At 46.7% G+C, this 19,591-nt stretch overlaps 1 protein-coding gene across 1 annotated transcript in view; it reads right to left on the bottom strand.

Moving 5' to 3' along the window:
* LOC119966923 (dynein heavy chain 8, axonemal-like) overlaps positions 1 to 19,591 on the bottom strand; it is a 1,786,259-nt gene that overhangs the window by 417,326 nt on the left and 1,349,342 nt on the right. Inside the window, exons 53-55 of the mRNA XM_038798881.1 lie at positions 17,361 to 17,589; positions 10,554 to 10,696; positions 1,984 to 2,118 (exon numbers count right to left, since the gene is read on the bottom strand). Coding sequence (XP_038654809.1) covers positions 1,984 to 2,118; positions 10,554 to 10,696; positions 17,361 to 17,589 — 507 coding nt within the window. The remainder of the gene's footprint in view (positions 1 to 1,983; positions 2,119 to 10,553; positions 10,697 to 17,360; positions 17,590 to 19,591) is intronic.

The raw sequence follows: 19,591 nt of genomic DNA, 5'->3' as shown, positions 1-19,591 counted from the left end.
GAATGAGAAAGTGCAAGCCGTTTTTCCAGAGGTCTGTAACACTCTAACACTCTGTCTGAGGGGCTGGAAAGGGGTCAAATTGAAGCCTAGACTAAAAGCAATATTTATAATACAGCCTAGAATACCTGTACCTTAATCAGGCAAACAAATGGCCTGCAAACATTCTGTTTTAAATCCCAGTAATATTTCAGGGAGGCAGAGGCTCCACCTGGTGGTAGAAAGGCAGAATTGCACTGATCTGGAACTCTTGTGATTGAAGGATGGAACTGCGCCGACCTGATTCTCTTTAATAACCTATTCCCAGGGGTCACAACTGCAGCAGCAAAGATTAATCTCAAACCCTTTTCCTTAATCCCCTTTTATCTTAATCCTCTCCGACCCTTACCCTGTGTCTGTCTTGATTTTTCTGAGTGGAGGGTGGGACGAGGTAGATAAACTATTAGACCATGGTCTTGTTATTATGTGCTCATCTTTTATTCTTGTTATTAATGAACAGTTTGTTAATGTTTTACTTATAAACCTGGTGTCTGTAACTCATTGGAGCAGTCAAGGGTTAAAGATCTTTGGAAAACAAGAATTATTGGTTAATTCACTTAGGTTGGGACTCCGAGGTCTGTGAGGTTGGAACAGACCGCATACTCACCCAGGGTGTCATAAGATAACTGAGTTACTGACTTGTAATCCAGCTCCTTGGTGGTAACACATGTCTGGACAATGACACCCTGGGCATAGGAAATGCCTATCTCGAGTACTTTTATGAGGTAAATGGAGAAAAATATTCTCCTCTGAAATTGCCTATAAAAGTAAGGATTATTTCTCTTGATTATTTCAATCCATTCCGAAGGAGCTCAACCCTGTCTCCTTACAAGCAGGAGCTCTAAATGCATAACTCTCCTAAATGCATAAATCTCCGAGGTGGAGATGGTTCGCAGTTTCAAATTCCTAGGGGTGCACATCACCAAAAATCTGTCCTGGTCCACTCACGTCGACGCTATCACCAAGAAAGCACAACAGCGCCTATACTTCCTCAGGAAACTAAGGAAATTCGGCATGTCCACATTAACCCTTACCAACTTTTACAGATGCACTATAGAAAGCATCCTATCGGGCTGCATCACAGCCTGGTATGGCAACTGCTCGGCCCAGGACCGCAAGGAACTTCAGAGTCTAGAATACCGCCCAGTCCATCACACAAACCTGCCTCCCATCCATGGACTTCATCTACACCTCCCGCTGCCGGGGGAAAGCGGGCAGCATAATCAAGGATCCCTCCCACCCGGCTTACTCACTTTTCCAACTTCTTCCATCGGGCAGGAGATACAGAAGTCTGAGAACACCCACAAACAGACTCAAAAACAGCTTCTTCCCCACTGTCACCAGACTCCTAAATGACCCTCTTATTGACTGACCTCATTAACACTACACCCTGTATGCGTCAACCGATGCCAATGCTTATGTAGTTACATTGTATATCTTGTGTTGCCCTATTATGTATTCTCATGTATATTATTGTATTTTCTTGAATTTTGTTTAATTCCCTTTTCTTCCATGTACTGAATGATCTGTTGAGCTGCTTGCAGAAAAATACTTTTCACTGTACCTCGGTACACGTGACAATAAACAAATCCAATCCAATCCAATCCAATCCACTCCAATCCAATTTCATAGACTTCCCTAACTCTTGAGCTACAAGAGGCAATTTTCATCAAACATTTACTCACTCCACTCACCCATACCACAAATATTCTCAGGTTTTGCCAGTCAGTCATAAATCTGAATTTCCCGATGAATATTCGTTCATTTATTATTATTGCACCTAAGGTTAATTAGTCATAAGGGCTGTTTAAGATGCATATAAGGGTGGAAATTGTGGATGCACTGGCCATCAAGTTCCAACAATCTTAAACTTTAAAGATGAGAATGTCTTTCAGCTATTGGATTCATCATTCATTTTAAGCTCTTAAAAATAAAGCTGGATATTACCTGGAACATGTAGGGTTCTGTGGCAGAAGAGAAATTCAAACTCTTGGATAGATGTTCTTCAGGATCATATTTTTTTAAATATCCTTTAATCATTACTGTTTTTGCTGTTCCCTGCTCTCCAGTCAGAAGCACTGCCTATAATTATATTAAAAATATTTTTGTTATGGAAAGAAGGTTTTATACCCCGAAACAATACGAAGCATCCCCTCTGCCCTCACCCTGGCTCACTTGATAGACTGTTGCTTTCTGCTCCTTGCAGAAACCAAACAAAGACCTTGCAAACATTTCACATCTGAAAGTAATGTTTCTTAGGCGGAAATTTCAGACGCTAATTCTTAGGCGCGTTTCCCGACGGCGTCAACACGGCCCCAGGATCAGCAATGCTGGCCACTACAGGGAGCCAGCAGGGCGCTGCAGCGGTTCACGTTGCTCCAGCGGCTGATCCGGCCATGGAATGGTCACCGGGGGAGGTGTGCATGTGCAGTGGAGTGCAGCGCGAGCCTGTGCATGCGCAGTACCACCGCTGCGACTTCCGCGCATGCGCGGTGTCTCCCTTCACCGCACCGGCCCCAACCCAACATGGCGCAGGAGTACAGGTGCCGGCACGGAAGAAAGGAGGCCGGGAGACAGAGAGGCCGGACGCTGATTGCAGGCCAGGCCACATTCGAGGCCCCCCCACCGGTTTGGACCACCCCTCCCCCCAACAGGCCACCACCAGACCCTTCAACGCCGAGGACCTGCCAGCTCAGAGCAGGTTAGAATGGCGCTGGAGGGACGCGTTCATTTTTTAAGGCCGCTCGGCCCATCCGGACCGGAGAATCGCAGGGGAGGCCACGTAAAGTGGCCCCCGACCGATGACGCACCGACCACACTGGCCCCAATGGCACCGATTCTCCACAGTCCCGCCATAGGGGCGGTGTGCCGCGATTCGCATGCCCCCCCCCCCCCCCCCACCCCGGCGATTCTCCGACCCGGCCCGGGGTCAGAGAATCCCACCCCTTATCTTTCACCATCCTTGATGTGTTGGGTAGGCTGGGTCTATGTGGACTGCGTTTGATGCAGTGAAGAGAGAGACAGGCTTCCAACACTTGATGAGATGCAACACGATTTTATTTAACATTGTTATAACCTGCCTGCTTACCATTGGCTGGGGACTAATGACAATCCCACAATCCTATGGGAGTATGAGCTTCCCCAATGAGGAGGGCAGAGAAATCATTAGAAGACTCCCTGCATAAATAGAGCTGGCCAGTTTGGAACCAGCAGAGGGAGAGGAGTGAGCAGCAAGGGAAGTTCCTGCTGCTGTTCTACATATATGTTATTGTAAATAAATGTTATTTCTTTGTATCCTGCAAACTTGTGCTGGATTCTTCGTGGCCCTCACAAAACTGGCGACGAGGGTGAAAGTGAATAGCTGTCTACACTGCTGAAGCCACCTCCCTGGATTTTTGTTGGACACAGGTTGGAAGTTGTTTTCTATTACACCATGCCTCTGTATGGACGTTTGGATGTTTTTGATGCTGTTCTGGAAAGCTGGAACCAGTACGCACAACGGATGCGTTACTATTTCCGGGCAAACAACATCCCCGAAGAACGAGGAGTGCAGGAGCTACAGGGAATGGAGGTGCATGCCTTGGGGCGCAACCCCTTCCGTCCGAAAGCGTCCCATTGCATCCCTGCGGTACCTTGGGCAAGGCAACGTCTGGATCGATGGCAGTGGCCGTCGGACATTCCTTCCAGAAGGGAGCCTTCTCCAGAACCAATGGATGAGGAGCCATGTCCGTGTCAGACTTGTAGGCGCCGAGCCCGTCGCGGACGCCGGTCTTGGGGGCGCCAGAGGCACCGTCGTTCCAACCGAACCTGGGGCCAGCCCAGGGGTCGTACCTTTCATTTGGATGAACCTACGGTGACTACTCCCGAGGACGTGGAGATGGAGGATGACTGCCTGCAGCTGCATTGTGTGGCAGCTCCCTGTGTGACCCCCATTAAGGTGACAGTACGGGTCAATGGTCACCCACTTGAGATGGAGTTGGACACTGGCGCAGCGGTCTCCGTGATCACCCAGAGGACATTCGATCGCATCAAACAGGGTATACAGACCCTTACCTTAACCGCCACACAGGCCAGGTTGGCCACATACACGGGGAACCATTGGACATTGCAGGAACTACGATGACCCCTGTTGTTTATGGACACCAGGAGGGGGGTTTCCCACTTATCGTGGTGCGCTGCCATGGGCCCAGCCTGTTGGGTCGGGACTGGTTGCGCCATTTGTGGTTGCAGTGGCAGCACATCTTCCAAACAGTTTCTGGAGGGTTGACTGAGGTGCTGGGATGATACCCAGATGTATTTCAGCCCGGTTTGGGGAAAATAAAAGGGGCTGTAGCCCATATCCAAGTTGAACCAGGAGCTACGTCGCGCCATTTCCGTGTGCGCCCGGTGCCTTACGCCTTGCTCGAGAAGGTAGAAGGGGGGCTCACTCATTTGGAGACTTTGGGTATCATCAGGCCCGTCCGTTTCGCTGACTGGGCAGCACCAATTGTACCTGTAATAAAGCCAGATGCCACAGTTTGCTTGTGCGGCGACTATAAATGTACAGTGAATATGGCTTCCCGACTCGACCGATACCCAATGCCTCGCATAGAGGATCTCTACACAATGCTTGCAGGCAGACTCTCATTCACAAAATTAGATATGAGTCACACCTACCTACAGTTGGAGCTGGACCCTGCCTCCCGGCCATATGTAACGATTAATACACACCGGGGCCTGTATGAATATACACGTTTGTCCTTTGGAGTATCCTCTGCCTGCGCTATTTTTCAACGCGTTATGGAGGGCATTTTGAGAGGTTAACCGCGTGTTGCTGTTTACTTAGATGACGTTTTGATCACAGGGACGCCGGAGCAGGAACATCTGGAAAATTTGGAGGCTGCCCTTAGACGCTTTTTGGAGGCTGGAGTCCGTTTACGTCGCACAAAGTGCGTTTTTCAGGTGAAGGATGTAGTCTCCCTGGGTTATCGAGCGGACGATGAAATTTTGCACCCCGTCGCAGAGAAGGTGCACGCGATTCAACAGGCCCCCGCCCCGACTGACACGTCACATCTTCGTTCGTTTCTCGGCCTCGTAAACTATTACGGAAAGTTCCTCCCCAATCTGGCAACTACGCTGGCCCCGCTGCACCTTCTGCTAAAGAAGAATCACACCTGGGTTTGGGGTCAGCCACAGGAAACCGCTTTCCGGCGGGTAAAACAACAATTGTCGTCGTCTGGGTTACTAACCCACTATGATCCTGGAAAGCCTTTGTTCGTCACATGTGATTGATCCCCGTATGGTATTGGGGCTGTCCTGTCCCACAAGATGGAGAACGGGGCCGAGCGGCCGATAGCTTTTGCCTCCCGCACATTGAGTGCAGCGGAAAAAAAGTACGCGCAGATCGAGAAGGAGGGTCTGGCAGTGGTCTTTGCGGTGAAACGTTTCCACTAGTACGTATATGGCCGCCACTTCACTGTCGTGACTGATCATAAGCCTCTGCTGGGACTTTTCAGAGGGGATAAGCCAATACCGCCCGTTGCTTCCGCACGGATCCAGCGCTGGGCTGTGTTGCTCGCTGCATACGAGTATTCCCTGGAGCACAAATCAGGAACCCAGATAGGGAATGCCGACGCACTGAGCCGATTGCCTTTATCGACCGGACCCATGTCGACCCCCATGACCGGTGAGGTGGTTGCATCCCTAAATTTTATGGACACATTGCCTGTCACAGCATCACAGATCCGTGAGTGGACCCAGACGGAGCCAGTCCTGTCAAAGGTTCGGCACATAGTCCTGTATGGTGGGCAGCATAGACAGCTCCCAAGCGAGGTGCGGGCATTTTCCTCCAAGCTGTCCGAATTCAGCGTGGAAGATGACATCTTTTTGTGGGGGACGCGTGTGATTGTCCCGGAAAAAGGCAGGAGCTGTTATTGAGAGACTTGCACAATGGGCATCTTGGTGTGACCAAAATGAAAATGTTGGCCCGGAGTTATGTCTGGTGGCCAGGCCTCGACACCGACATTGAGAAGGTGGCCCAAAACTGCTCCATTTGCCAGGAGCATCAGAAGCTTCCACCGGCCGCGCCCCTACATCACTGGGAATGGCCAATGCGGCCTTGGGCGCGCCTGCATGTGGATTTCGCCAGCCCTTTTCAAGGATTCATGTTCCTTCTATTAGTCGATGCCCAGTTTAAATGGCTAGAGGTGCATAAGATGGTAGGCACAATGTCCTGCGCAACAATCGAGAAGATACGTTTGTCTTTCAGTACGCATGGCCTCCCCGAGGTGCTGGTCACGGACAACGGCACTCCGTTCACAAGTGAGTAGTTTGTGAGGTTCATGAAGATGAATGGCATACGCCATATCTGCACTGCCCCTTACCACCCGGCTTCAAATGGGTTGGCGGAGCGCGCTGTGCAGACATAGAAACGAGGCCTAAAGAAGCAGTCTTCTGGGTCGATGGACACAAGACTGGCTCGTTTTTTGTTTTCATATAGGACCACCCCCCATGCAGTGACTGGGGTAGCTCCCGCAGAACTCCTAATGTGCCGGAGACTTCGCAGCACCCGCCTTAGCATGGTTTTCCCGGACATGGGCGCAAAAGTACGCCGCACACAAGAACGGCAGGGACATGGTTTTTCTCGGCATCGGCCGATTCAGCAGTTTACGCCGGGTGACCCAGTGTTCGTTTGGAATTTTGCTGGTGGTGCCCAGTGGGTCCCTGGCATAATCTTTCGCTAAACTGGCCCTATCTCTTACCAGGTGCAAGCCCAGGGGCGTCTCCAGTGTAAACATGTAGACCATGTTCGGTCCAGAAGACTATCCCTGCCAAAGATTCTCCGCCCCAGGAGCTCATTTCTACAGCCACAGAGACCAGATACAATGGAAAGTATTCCTCACAATCTTCCTCTGGTGCCTCACTCAAAGCCTGCGCAGGTCGTGACAGAACCGCGTGGAGATAAAGACGCCGAGATGACGGAGGCAGCAGACTCTGACTCCAAGAGAAGACACAACACACCTCAGAGGGGGAATCCTTGGGCCCATGTGTCGTGGATGGACAACCGTTGCACCGTTCATCGCGGAAGCGCCGGTCTCCATCTCGTTACATGCCGCCCGATCCAGCGCCTCATGCAAATGGTGTCCGGCTTGCGCCAAAACGAGTCCGCCGCCCTCCTTCGCCAAGGTCGTCGGTGGATTCCTTGGACTTTGGGGGGGGGGAGGGATGTTATAACCTGCCTGCTTACCATTGGCTGGGGACTAATGACAATCCCACAATCCTGTGGGAGTATGAGCTTCCCCAATGAGGGGGGCGGAGAAATCATTAGCAGACTCTCTGCATAAATAGAGCTGGCCAGTTTGGAACCAGCAGAGGGAGAGGAGTGAGCAGCAAGGGAAGTTGCTGCCTCTGTTGTATATATGTGTTATTGTAATATTGTAATATTGTTTCTTTGTATCCTGAAATCCCGTGCTGGATTCTTCGTGGCCCTCACAAAAAACATCTAACTATATTACATGCTTAACTGTGGGTTGACACTATGCTGACTTGACTGGAGACCTGAGGCTAGCCTGACCAGACTTACTGACTACCACATGGTGTTTGCACTGGCTGCTGCTCACGGGCTCTGACTGTCTCAGGGGCTGGATTCTGAGAGAGCGGGAAAACTGGTGCCCTCTGGCTTTATAGTGGTCGTGTCCTGTCTAGTGATTGGCTGCTGTGTTCTGTGTACTTACTGGTCATCCTGTGTGTCAATCATTGCCTGTCTGCACTCCATCATATACATGGATGTATATTATGACAATCCTCATTGCCATTGTGGAGTTCTTGGGAAGAAACAATCATTCACAATCAGAACGACATACCCTTACTTGGTGCCAGTTCTCCATTGCTTCATTGTTACTGGGTCAAAATCTTGGAACTCTTTTCCCAACAGCATTGTGGGTGTACCTGCAACACAGGTTCTGCAGTAATTCAAGGAGGTAGCTCACCACCACCTTCTCATGGACGATAAATGCTGGTTTATCTAGCTATACATTTGCATTCTCTTCTCATGCAATATAAATTGAGTTTTTATGCAAAGTGTCCTAATGAGTGCAAGATGAAAAACTTTGACATCTCTTTTTTCAGCAATATTCAAGTTCTGTGAACTACTAAAGGATTGTTACTTCATGGTCTTCATTTAAGATTTTGCAGAATAATCTCTTATGTGGGACACAGTCCGTAGCCGCCACTCCGGGTTCAAGATTTGTGTGAGCACACGTGTCCTGCGCCGTCGAGAACTCGGCCCATCAAGGGCGGAGCATTGTGGGTGGGCCAACCGGTGCTGCGACAACACCATCGCAACGGTGCGCGTCGTGATGACGCAATTTCCGAGGGGGGCGGTGCATGGTGAACCGGCGTCGGAACCCATTCCCCGCCCAATCGCTGAACATGGTTTTGCCGTTGGGCAACGGAGAATCCCGCCCTGAATCTTTTCTCCAAATATGAATTTCCTCTGACCATGTTCATATGGTGCAATGTGCAGAACATGTTAATGAGGCAGTGGCCAAATTCAGCGTTATCGGCTGCAGTGTTATAAATGTTCATATCAAGCGAACAATATGTACGACGCTGATAAAGTAAAATTTGTTCTCTTTGGTTTATTTAATAGTTGCAGAGGGATCACCTGTGGGCTCAGACAAACTAACATTGCATTTTATCTTTATTAATAATGACCCAAGCTGCATAATTATTGGGCAATATTTGAAACTAGCTGCCAACAATGACCATTATGATTTTACTAGTTCCTTTCCATGATTGGTGATTGGTTGGTGAATCCTGAAAGGAGGAACGATATCATGCCTGATTGAGAAGAGGGTTAAGTGAAGGTATGTGGGATTAAGGGCCTTGGAAAAAGGAAAAGTGCCATAATATATCTCCCTGGCCCTGGCAGAGGAAGAGGGATCTTCCCTTGGCAGGAGTAACTATACCTTCCTTGGGTTTGGTGTCTCCCTATGAAGCATCCAGCTGTATTGGAGATAAAGGCTGGAATGCTATCAATTTAACCTTGACTCCCAAGTCAGTGGCTCATCACGTTTCCTCCACATCTGAAATAACTAGTTATAGCAACTGCAGCAATCTCAGCTAATTTATACTGGAGTGAGGCTCCCTCTGATCCTGTTGGAAACACTTTCACTCAATGGTTTTGTGTGGTGGGTGATGGTGAAAGTGACTGGTCAAGAATAGCCAAACTTTTAAGCCCAAAAAGGTCACCTTTAATGATGAGGGGGAATAACATTCCTGCCAAGCAGCAGTCAAGGTATATTGGTTGACGGCTGTGCAGCTTCTATGATTATTTTGAGACAAGTGTCAGTGTCCTTCAGACCCTGCAGCAATATCTCTATATCAAGACCCTCAAATCCCCTGAGATGGGTTTTTTCCACCAGGTGCATGGCCTGAACTATGACATGCAGCTCCTGTTCATAGACCTGTTATCTTCTTAACTTCTTGCAGGCGGTGCCTGTATTTTACCAGGACCTACTCAAAGTCTGGAACATGGTTGCCTCACACTACAGCATTCCCTCATTTGGAGTAGTGGCTATTTTCAGGGAGCCACTGCTCAAGAATCTGCACCTCAACCATTTTGGGTGGCTGGTGGAGAGGTGGGCTGTGGCTGCCGTGGTGACCAGGATCAGGGACGTGCCGGGTGACGAAGGAGAGGGCTGGATGACACCTCATGAGTTAGCAGATCACATGGCAGAGGATGCCCAGCTCGTGGCCGATGCCATCCATAGCCTCAAAACGGACATGCCGGTGGCCCTCATGGTCTTGAGATGGCGCAGTGTGCGGTGAACTCACGCCTGAGCTTACCCCTGCTCAGATGGAATTTCACATTGGCCCCCAAGCCCTGAACCCCCTCTTGGGAGCTGAGCCCCACAGCCTGAGCCACCTCATGGAAATAGCCTCCGTGCCAATTTGCACTGCCTGGAGGGGTTTCCTGTATAGATTGCTGCTGCACACCTTTCACATCGTTGCCCTCACCCGTCACCCGGACATATCCATTAATAGTGAAGATGTGACCAGATAACAAGGTAACAATGTTCCTACCCTGACAACTCCAGTTGAGTCACTGAACTTTTTCTACATGGCAGCTATATGCCAGATGTTAAACTGACATGCTACGAGACGCTTCCCATGGTCTTCTGGGTTTAGTGTTTGAATGGTTTTGTGCCCACCAGCCAGATCAGGACCTCCATAGCAGTATCGGTGAACCTTGTTGGCCTGAGTATTGCTGCGTCCATCTGTCTCTTCAGCACTGTTTCCTGTGGCGAGGTTGTACATCCCCTATCTGAGATTCAAACTCATTGATAGGCCCGCAGACAGTAAGTACCATGGATAGTATTGGCTATTGCCTACATGATGTAATCAGTAGGCAGCATGAAATGTATTTAAAGGGTGTGCAAAGCTTGTCCCAGTCACTGACGACCCAGAACTGGATTTCTGGACATGTAATGCTATTCTACTGATGAAACAATGACCATCTCCTATTCTGCACTTACCTTATTTTGTTTAGCTATGACGTCCACAAGGAAGTTGGTCCTCACATTGTCAACATTTGGTACTAGGATTGAAGTATAGTCTGGCTCACTGTCAGATGGATATAAATATTCCTGAACCCAGGTTTTCCAGTGCTCCCAGTCACCTGAATCAAAAAGCGAGCACATAAGACTAATGTTCACAGAAGGAAGATACATTGCAGTTCCATCCTGTTTTGAATTATCTTTGGCAATTACAAAAATATTTCAGCCTGTTCTTTCTCCATTGAATTTATTTTCCCGATCATGCCTCTACTTTTTCTTCCCTTGGCCAGCCTCTTACCTATATCTATGATTCTTCACAGAATTACAGAATTATTATGACACAGGAGGAGGTCATTCAGCCCATCCTGTCTGCACTGGCAATGCCCTCAGCCATTTCAACAGCTTCCAATTTCATGGCATTATTGGAAGCAAGTGTGAGGGGGTTCAGATGCATAGATCCTTAAAATGCCACCAATAAGTGCAGAAAATAATCAAAAAGGCCAATGGAAGGATTGGAATATAAAGACATAGGTTATGCTGCAGCCACACATAATCCTGGTTGGACCCCACTTGAAGCACTGTGAGGAGGTCTGGGCCTTAGGAAGGATTTTTTGGCCTTGGAGGGAGTGCAACGTAGGTTTACCAAAATGAAACCTGGACCACAGGGGTTAAGGTACAAGGAGACATTACACAAACTCGGCCTGTTTCTTTTTGCAAGAATTGAGAAGGTTAAGAGTGATCTGATCGAAGTATTCAAGATATTAACAGGGAAAGACAGGGTAGATAAAGATAAACTACTTCCACTGGTTTAATTTCTAAAACTAAGAGACATAGCCTAAAAATTAGAGATTGACCAATCAGGAGTGATGTTGGGAAGCATTTCTTCACTCAGAAGGTGGTAGAGATTTGGAACTCTCTCCCACAAACAGCAGTTGAAGCGAGAACAGTTGTTAATTTTAAATCAGAGATAGATAGATTTTGTTAAGCAAAGGTATTAAGGGATATGGGCCAAAGACCGTTAGCTCACAGATCAGCCAAGGTCTCAATGGTGGGACAGGCTCAAGGGGTTGAATGGCCTACTCCCATTCCTATGGCTCTAACTCTCTTCTTCCCATCAAGGCTATACAATTCCTCTACATCTCCATTCTCTACAAGGATGGTCTGAAAACTTCCCACTCTTTCCTTAAATGGAGGCCAAACAATCCCCATCCACCACCACTTTCCTCTGCTTGGCTGAACGTCTTGTTGCACTGAATAACATATCCTACGTTTCCTCCAGATAAAGGTGTTGAAGTAGCCTTCTTTGTGGAATATGTGGAAATATCTAGATTCCAGTCCTACTCAGATCACTTTCCTTACCTCATTTTTCAGTACATTGATACATTTGGAGGTTGGATAGGCTTGGGTTGATTTTGCTGGAGCAGAGAAGACCGAGGAGCGACCTGGTCAAGGTGTACAAGATTATGAGGGGCATGGACACAGTGGATAGGCAAAAGCTGTTCTCCTTACATAGAGCATACAGTGCAGAAGGAGGCCATTCGGCCCATCGAGTCTACACCAACCCACTTAAACCCCCACTTCCACCCGATCCCTGTAACCCAATAACCCCTCCTAATCTTTTTGGGCAATAAGGGCAATTTTTAGCATGAGCAATCCACCTAAGCTGCACAACTTTGGATTGTGGGAGGAAAATGGAGCACCCGGAGGAAACCTACGCAGACACGGGGAGAACATGCAGATTCCGCACAGACAGTGACTCAGCGGGGAAAACGAACCTGGGATTCTGCCGCTGTGAAGCCGCAGTGCTATCCACTTGTGCTACCATGCTGCCCCTTAGTTGAAGGGTCAATTACGAGGAGACACAAGGTCAAGGTGAGAGGTGGGATTTGAGGAAAACCTTTTTAACCAGAGGGTGCTGAAAGTCTGGAATGCACCGCCTGGGAGGGTGGTAGAGGCGGGTTGCCTCACCTCCTTTAAAAATACCTGGATGAGTAAAATGAATCATCTTTATTGTCACAAGTCGGCTTACATTAACACTGCAATGAAGTTACTGTGAAAAGCCCCCAGTCACCACACTCCGGCATCTGTTTGGGTATACGAGGGAGAATTCAGAATTCTCAGCTGGTACAGGAATTGAGCCCGTGCTGCTGGCCTTAGTTCTGCATCACAAACCAGCTGTCTAGCCCACTGTGCTAAACCAGCCCCTACTTGGCCTGTCTTATCATCCGAGGCTATGGGCCAAATGCTGGCAAATGGGATTAGGGTTGGCAGATTTCATGTGGTAGTGCAGACATGATGGGCCGAAGGGCCTTTTCTGCACTGTATTTTTCTGTTATTCTGATTCTGTGATTTCAATAATGTATTCCAGTTATTTCCTGTTCTCGCCCTGAATGGAAAAATGTCATCAACTTTGATTCCAATTTCCTTCATTTTCTTGTGTTCACGTAGTCTCTTTCAAATTATTCCCTTCCACTCCTTGACTTCTCGACGGCCACTTCTTGGATAGGTTTCCTGAAATGACTCTATTGCATTCTCCTAACATCTCCTTCTCTGCCAAATGTATTCAGAGACCTGCCATATTTATATTTCCAGGATATCTTGTTTTTGTTCCTCAACCTTTTCCCTCACTTGGGGCTGGTTTAGCACAGTGGGCTAAACAGCTGGCTTGTAATGCAGAATAATGAAATGAAAATTGTTTATTGTCATAAGTAGGCTTCAATGAAGTTACTGTGAAAAGCCCCTAGTCGCCACATTCCGGCGTCTGTTCGGGGAGGCTGGTACAGGAGTTGAACCGTGCTGTTGGCCTGCCTTGGTCTGCTTTCAAAACCAGCGATATAGCCCAGTGTGCTAAACCAGCCCCTGCCAGCAGCATGGGTTCTTATCCCATACTGGCCTCCCCGAACAGGCGTCGGAATATGGCGACTAGGGGCTTTTCACAGTAACTTCATTGAAGCCTACTTGTGACAATAAGCGATTATTATTATTATTACTTGCACAAAACAGACCTGAAGTATGCTTTCCTCCGTGGATACTGCCTGACCTGCTGCCTCTTTCCAGCATTTTCTGTTTTTATACCTGGCTATTATGGCTATTATCAGAATGAGCAAAGTCAGGAGGAGAAAAATCAAGAGTAAGAGTGGAGCTGGGAGGATAAATGAGCACAAGAAAGAGCAAGAATGCGAGCGGAGCCAGAGGGGTAAAAGAGCATGAAAAAAGGCTGAGAGTGGAGCAAGGAGGATAGAGGAGCCCGAGAAAGAGTGAGCCAGGAGGATAAAAGAGCACTTGGGGGGTGGGGGGGAGGCACGGTGGCACAGTAGTTAGCACAGCTGCCTCCCAGTGCCAGGCATCCGAGTTCAATTCCGGCCTTGGGTGACTGTATGGAGTTTGAACTTTCTGCCCGTGTCTGCTTGGGTTTCCTCTGGTTGCTCCAGTTTCCACCCACAGTGCAAAGAGGCTGGTTTAGCGCAGTGGGCTAAACAGCTGGCTTGTAATGCAGAACAATGCCAGCAGCACAGGTTCAATTCCTGTACCACCCTCCCCGAACAGGTGCTGGAATGTGGCGACTAGGGACTTTTCACAGTAACTTCACTGAAGCCTATTTGTGACAATAAAATGATTATTATTGTTATTAAAATGTACAGGTTAGGTGGATTACCCATGCTAAATTTCCCCTTAGTATCCAGGGATGTGAGGATTAGGTGGGATTACGGGGATAGGGTGGGGGAGTGGGCCTCGATAGAGTGCTCTTTCAGAGGGTCGGTGCAGACTCAATGGGCCGAATGGCCTCCTTCTGCACTGTAGTTATTCGATGATTCTTCTATTATTCTTTGAGGCTAAGAGCAGAGCTAAGAGGATTAAAGAGTGCGCAAAAGAGTGAGGCTGAGAGTGGAGCAGGAAGATAAAGGAATGCAAGAAAGAGCGAGACTGAGAGCAGAGCCTGGAAGATTAAAAAGCGTGAAAAAGAGCGAGACAAAGAATGAAGCTGGGGAGATAGAAGAGCCTGTAAAAGAGCAAGACTGAGAGTGAAACCAGAAGTATGGAAGAGCGTGAAATAGAATGAGACTGAATGGATATATATAAGGAGCAAGAGAGTAGCAATGAAAGGGTAGGCCCACTCAAGGACAAAGGAGGGGAGTTGTGTGTGGAATCAGAGGAAGTGGTTGAGATCCTTAATGAGTACTTTGCATTGGTATTCACCAAGGAGAGGGACATGATGGATGTTGAGGTTCGGGATGGGTGTGTGAATATTCTGGGACATGTCAGCATAATGAAGGAGGAATTGTTAGATATATAAAAATGCATTGAGGTAGACAAGTCCCCTGGGCCAGATGGGATATATCCTAGGTTACTGTGGGAGGCAAAAGGAAATAGCTGGGGCCTGGACAGGTATCTTTTCATAATCTTTGACCATAGGTGATGTTCCAGAGGTCTGGAGGATAGCCAATGTTGTCCCTTTCTTTAAGAAGGGAAGCAGGGATAATCCAGGTAATTATAGGCCGGTGAGCCTTACGTCAGTGATGGGAAGCTGTTGGAGAAGATAATGAGGGACAGGATTTATCCACATTTGGAAGAGAATGAACTTGTTAGTGATAGACAAAATGGTTTTGCGCAGAGAAGGTCAAGTCTTACCAACCTGATAGAGTTTTTGAGGAGGTGACAAAATTAATTGATGACGGAAAGGCTGTGGATGTCATCTACATGGACTTTGGTAAAAATGTTGACAAGGTCCCTCGTGGCAGACTGATATGAAAGGGAAAGACGCATGGCTTTCTGGGTGTGCTAACTAGATGGATAAAAAACTGGCTTGGCAACAGGGGACAGAAGGAAGTTTTTCAGAATGGAGATCTGTAACTAGTGGTGTTCCACAGGGATCAGTGCTGGGACCACTGTTGTTTGTACTAATATATCTAGACCTGATCTGGAGGAAATTGTAGATGGTCTTATTAACAAGTTTACAGATGATACTAAGATAGGTGGAGCTGCAGATAGTGAAGGCACTGTCAGAGAATACAACAGAATATAGATAGATTGAAGAGTTGGGCAGAAAAACGGCAGATGGGATCGATCCCACAGGACTACCCAGAAAGAGGAAGAATGATAGATGATGGGTAAGCTCGGCAATGAGTTAGAGATTGTAGTGGAAGACAGTTCTAGTGTTGTTGATTGCCCACAGTGCCTCATGAATGCCTGGTATTGAGTTGCTACATCTGTTCTGAAATCATCCCATTTAGTTTTAACACAATTATCTTCCTCCTTTCTACCTCAAGCATCTTTATATTTTTGAAATAACTATAAAATAGAAAAATGTTTGCCAGAGGTTTGCTTAGTTTTCAAGTGTAGAAAGAAGGTGTACCATTCTCAGAATAGTTGGCTGTGGCACATTTTGAATTATGCAAACCATTGTGTTCAATAATAAACTCCCATTTTACCTGAAGCAAAAATCTTGTCACAATTTTAAGCACAACTTGCCTCATAATTATTATTTAATTATAATACAACAGTTGGCATTTTTATAGTTCCATTACCACAGTATAATAATAATTTTTATTGTCACAAGTAGGCTTACATTAACACTGCAATGAAGTTACTGTGAAAATCCCCTAGTCACCACACTCTGGCGCCTGTTCACGTACACCGAGGGAGAATTCAGAATGTCCAATTCACCTAACAGCGAGTCTTTCGGGACTTGTGGGAGGAAACCGGAGCACCCGGAGGAAACCCACGCAGACACGGGGAGAATGTGCAGACTCCGTACAGACAGTGACCCAATCTGGAAGCAAATCCGGGACCCTGGTGCTGTAAAGCAACAGTGCTATCCACTGTGCTACTGTGTCACCCATAGTTACTACAGGAAAGGCAATGGCATTGTGGTATTGTCGCTGGATTAGTAATCCAGAGACCCAGGTTAATCCTCCGGTGACCCGTGTTCAAATCCTACCACAGAAGTTGGTGAAATTTGAATTCAATAAAAATCCAGAATTAAAACAAAATCATTGTCATGAAAACACATCTTTGGGGCAGGGGAAGGAAGTCTGCCATCCTGATCTGGCCTACATGTGGTTGATTCTTGATTGTCCTCTGAATTGGCCCAGCAAGTCACTCAGTTCAAGGGCAATTAATAATAATAATCTTTATTATTATTGCAAGTAGGTTTACATTAACACTGCAATGAAGTTACTGTGAAAATCCCCTAGTCACCATACACGGCCACCTGTTCCGGTACACCGAGGGAGAATTCAGAATGTCCAATTCACCTAACAAGTATGTCTTTCGGGACTTGTGGGAGGAAACCGGAGCACCCGGAGGAAACCCACGCAGACAATGGGAGAACGTGCGGCAATAAATACTCGCCTACATCCCAGAATGAATTTTAACAGAAACATTCCAGTTTTCTTCACAGGAGAGTTATCAAATCAAGTTAGATAATGAGTTAAATTAGGAGACTGCAAACTGACGGCTGAAAGGGAGAGTGGGACATTGAATGCAGGCCCCCAGTGGTGGAGAAATTAAATTGGATGCGCTGGAAAGCAGAATTGGAAAAGCTCACATGTTTCAAAGGGTTGGAGAAGGTCACAGAGATACAAAAGGTTATTTGAAAAGAAGGCTGAAAAATGTAAAAATCACTTTAGAATGTCAATATGTGTTTTAATTGTTCGAAATGCCATGCTGGAAACAAGAATTCCGAAAACTATCCCCAATAAAGCAATCCATTATGTAACTACTTGTTGCTTATATATAATAGTTCTGAACAATATTCTACAACCTACATAATTCCATTCTTCATACCTTTCTGATTAACGAGAAACTCAAACATGGTCTCGTGGCTACCTGATGGGATGGCAGGTAGGTCAAGTTTGCTGCTGTGTGCCCGGAGAAAAGTCTCCAGTTTTGTTCTACTTTCCAGCTCCAAGAGAGCACCGACACTCCACATTATCACAAATACAAAGAGCCTTCGAAGTCTCACTTCAGTAACATTCACCCCAACCTCCATTAAACCTTCAAGCAGAGTTATGGACTAAGGGAGGAGAAAAGTATATACTGAATGAGTATGTGTCCAGGATTTGGATATTCCCTTAAAAGAAAACATTGAGTCTATTTCAACAATGTTAATATCCTAATAGCACTCCTATATCAATATATTGTGTGAGGGAATTGAAGAACAAGGATTTACAATTCAATGCTCGACATGGAAACTTTCTACCCTGGCTTCTAAAATTCAACTCTTATTTCCACATTTAACCCAATGCTGTAATGAGGTCTAAGGCTGAATGGTTCACAAACCCAAATTGAGTTTTGAGTATTGATGGCTCACTTTGCAGGTGATCAAGAAGTTGAATTTGTCCAGCTTTCTCCATATAGTATGTTTATGGATTCTCCAGTGAATATCAGTTGCTTAATAGCCCACATGATTGACAATTGAGTGTGTTGAGGTTTCAAGTGATCAATTGGTTGCTGTTGGAACTGTTTTTTACTCTGAACTAGCTGCTGTTTAGCTTAGCCTGCATATAATCCTGTGTTGAAGTTTCACTAAAAATATTTAGTTATGCCTAGTTTCTCCCACGTGCTCTTCTACAGTGTCCTCCTTGAGCCAGAAGATCTGAAATAACAGCAGAAAGTCTTGGAAAAATTCAGCAGATCTGGCAGCATCTATGGAGGGAGACACAGAGGCCGGAATTCTCCAGCCGTTGGGATTCTCTTTTCCTGCTGGCAGCACCTCCCTGTTTGTGGATTTCCCAGCAGCGTGGGTGGCTTCAATGGGAAACAGCGGGAAGAGAGAATCCTGCCCCCAATGAAAGGTGCGTCGCCAAGAAACATCCGGCTGGGGGATCGGAGAACGGCCTAGAGATATGTTTCGAGTCCAATATGACTCGGAACTACTGAGATTTTCCAGCACTTTTTGTGGCTGAATTCCACAGATTCACCACTCTCTGGTGAAGAAATTTCTCCTAACCTCTATCTTAAAAGGTTTACCCCTTATCCTAAAACTATGACCCCTAGTTCTGGACTCCCTCACCATCGGAACATTCTTTCTGAATCTACCCTGTCCAATCCTGTTAGAATTTTGTAAGTTTCTATGAGATCCCCTCTCACTCTTCTAAACTCCAATGAATATAATCCTAACCGATTTAGTCTCTCCTCATATGACAATCCTGCCATCCCAGGAATCAGCCTGATAAACCTTCACTGCACTCCCTCCACAGCAAGAACATCCTTCTTCAGATAAGGACACAAAAACTGCACACAATACTCCAGGTGTGGCCTTACCAATGCCCGATACAATTGCAGGAAAAATAATTGCATAATTAGCTCAGCCACAACTTGAGGAGTATCTTGATTTCTGCCCAGCTGTCTAGTCCATTGATTTCTGTATGCAGATAACAACAATCAACCTTGCTGCCAACCGCAAGGCCAATTTTAGTGTTATCTCCAAACTTCTTGATCATTCCCCGACATTTACGTCAAAGATATTAATATATACCACAAAAAAAGCAAGGACCTAGTACTGAACCTTGCAGAATCTCACTGGAAACAACCTTTCTGTCACAAAAATACCTGTCAACAATTATCTTTGTTTCCTGCAGCTGAGCCAAGTTTGAATCCAGTTTTCTACATTGCCCTCAATCCCATGAGCTTTTGTTGTTTTAACCAGTCTGCCAGCTGGGATCTGGTTAAAAGCGTTGCTAGAATCCTCATAGACCACATCAACTGCACTACCCTCATCTTTATAATCCTCCTCGTTACTTCCTCAAAAAATTCAATCAATTTAATGAACGATAGCACACCATAGGCCTTCTTCACAGCTCTATCCACTTGAGTGGCAAATTTCAAAGATCTATGAACATAGACCCCAAGATCTCTCTGCTCCTCCACATTGCCAAGAACCCTACCATTAACCCTGTATTCCGCATTCAGATTTGTCCTTCCAAAATGGACAACCTCACACTTGTCAGGGTTAAACTCCATCTGCCACTTCTCAGCCCAGCTCTGCATTCTATCTATGTCTCTTTGAAGCCGAC

The sequence above is a fragment of the Scyliorhinus canicula genome, chromosome 6, assembly GCF_902713615.1.
Source record: "Scyliorhinus canicula chromosome 6, sScyCan1.1, whole genome shotgun sequence".
Lineage (NCBI taxonomy): Eukaryota > Metazoa > Chordata > Chondrichthyes > Carcharhiniformes > Scyliorhinidae > Scyliorhinus > Scyliorhinus canicula.
This window is presented reverse-complemented; position numbering and strand designations above follow the sequence as displayed.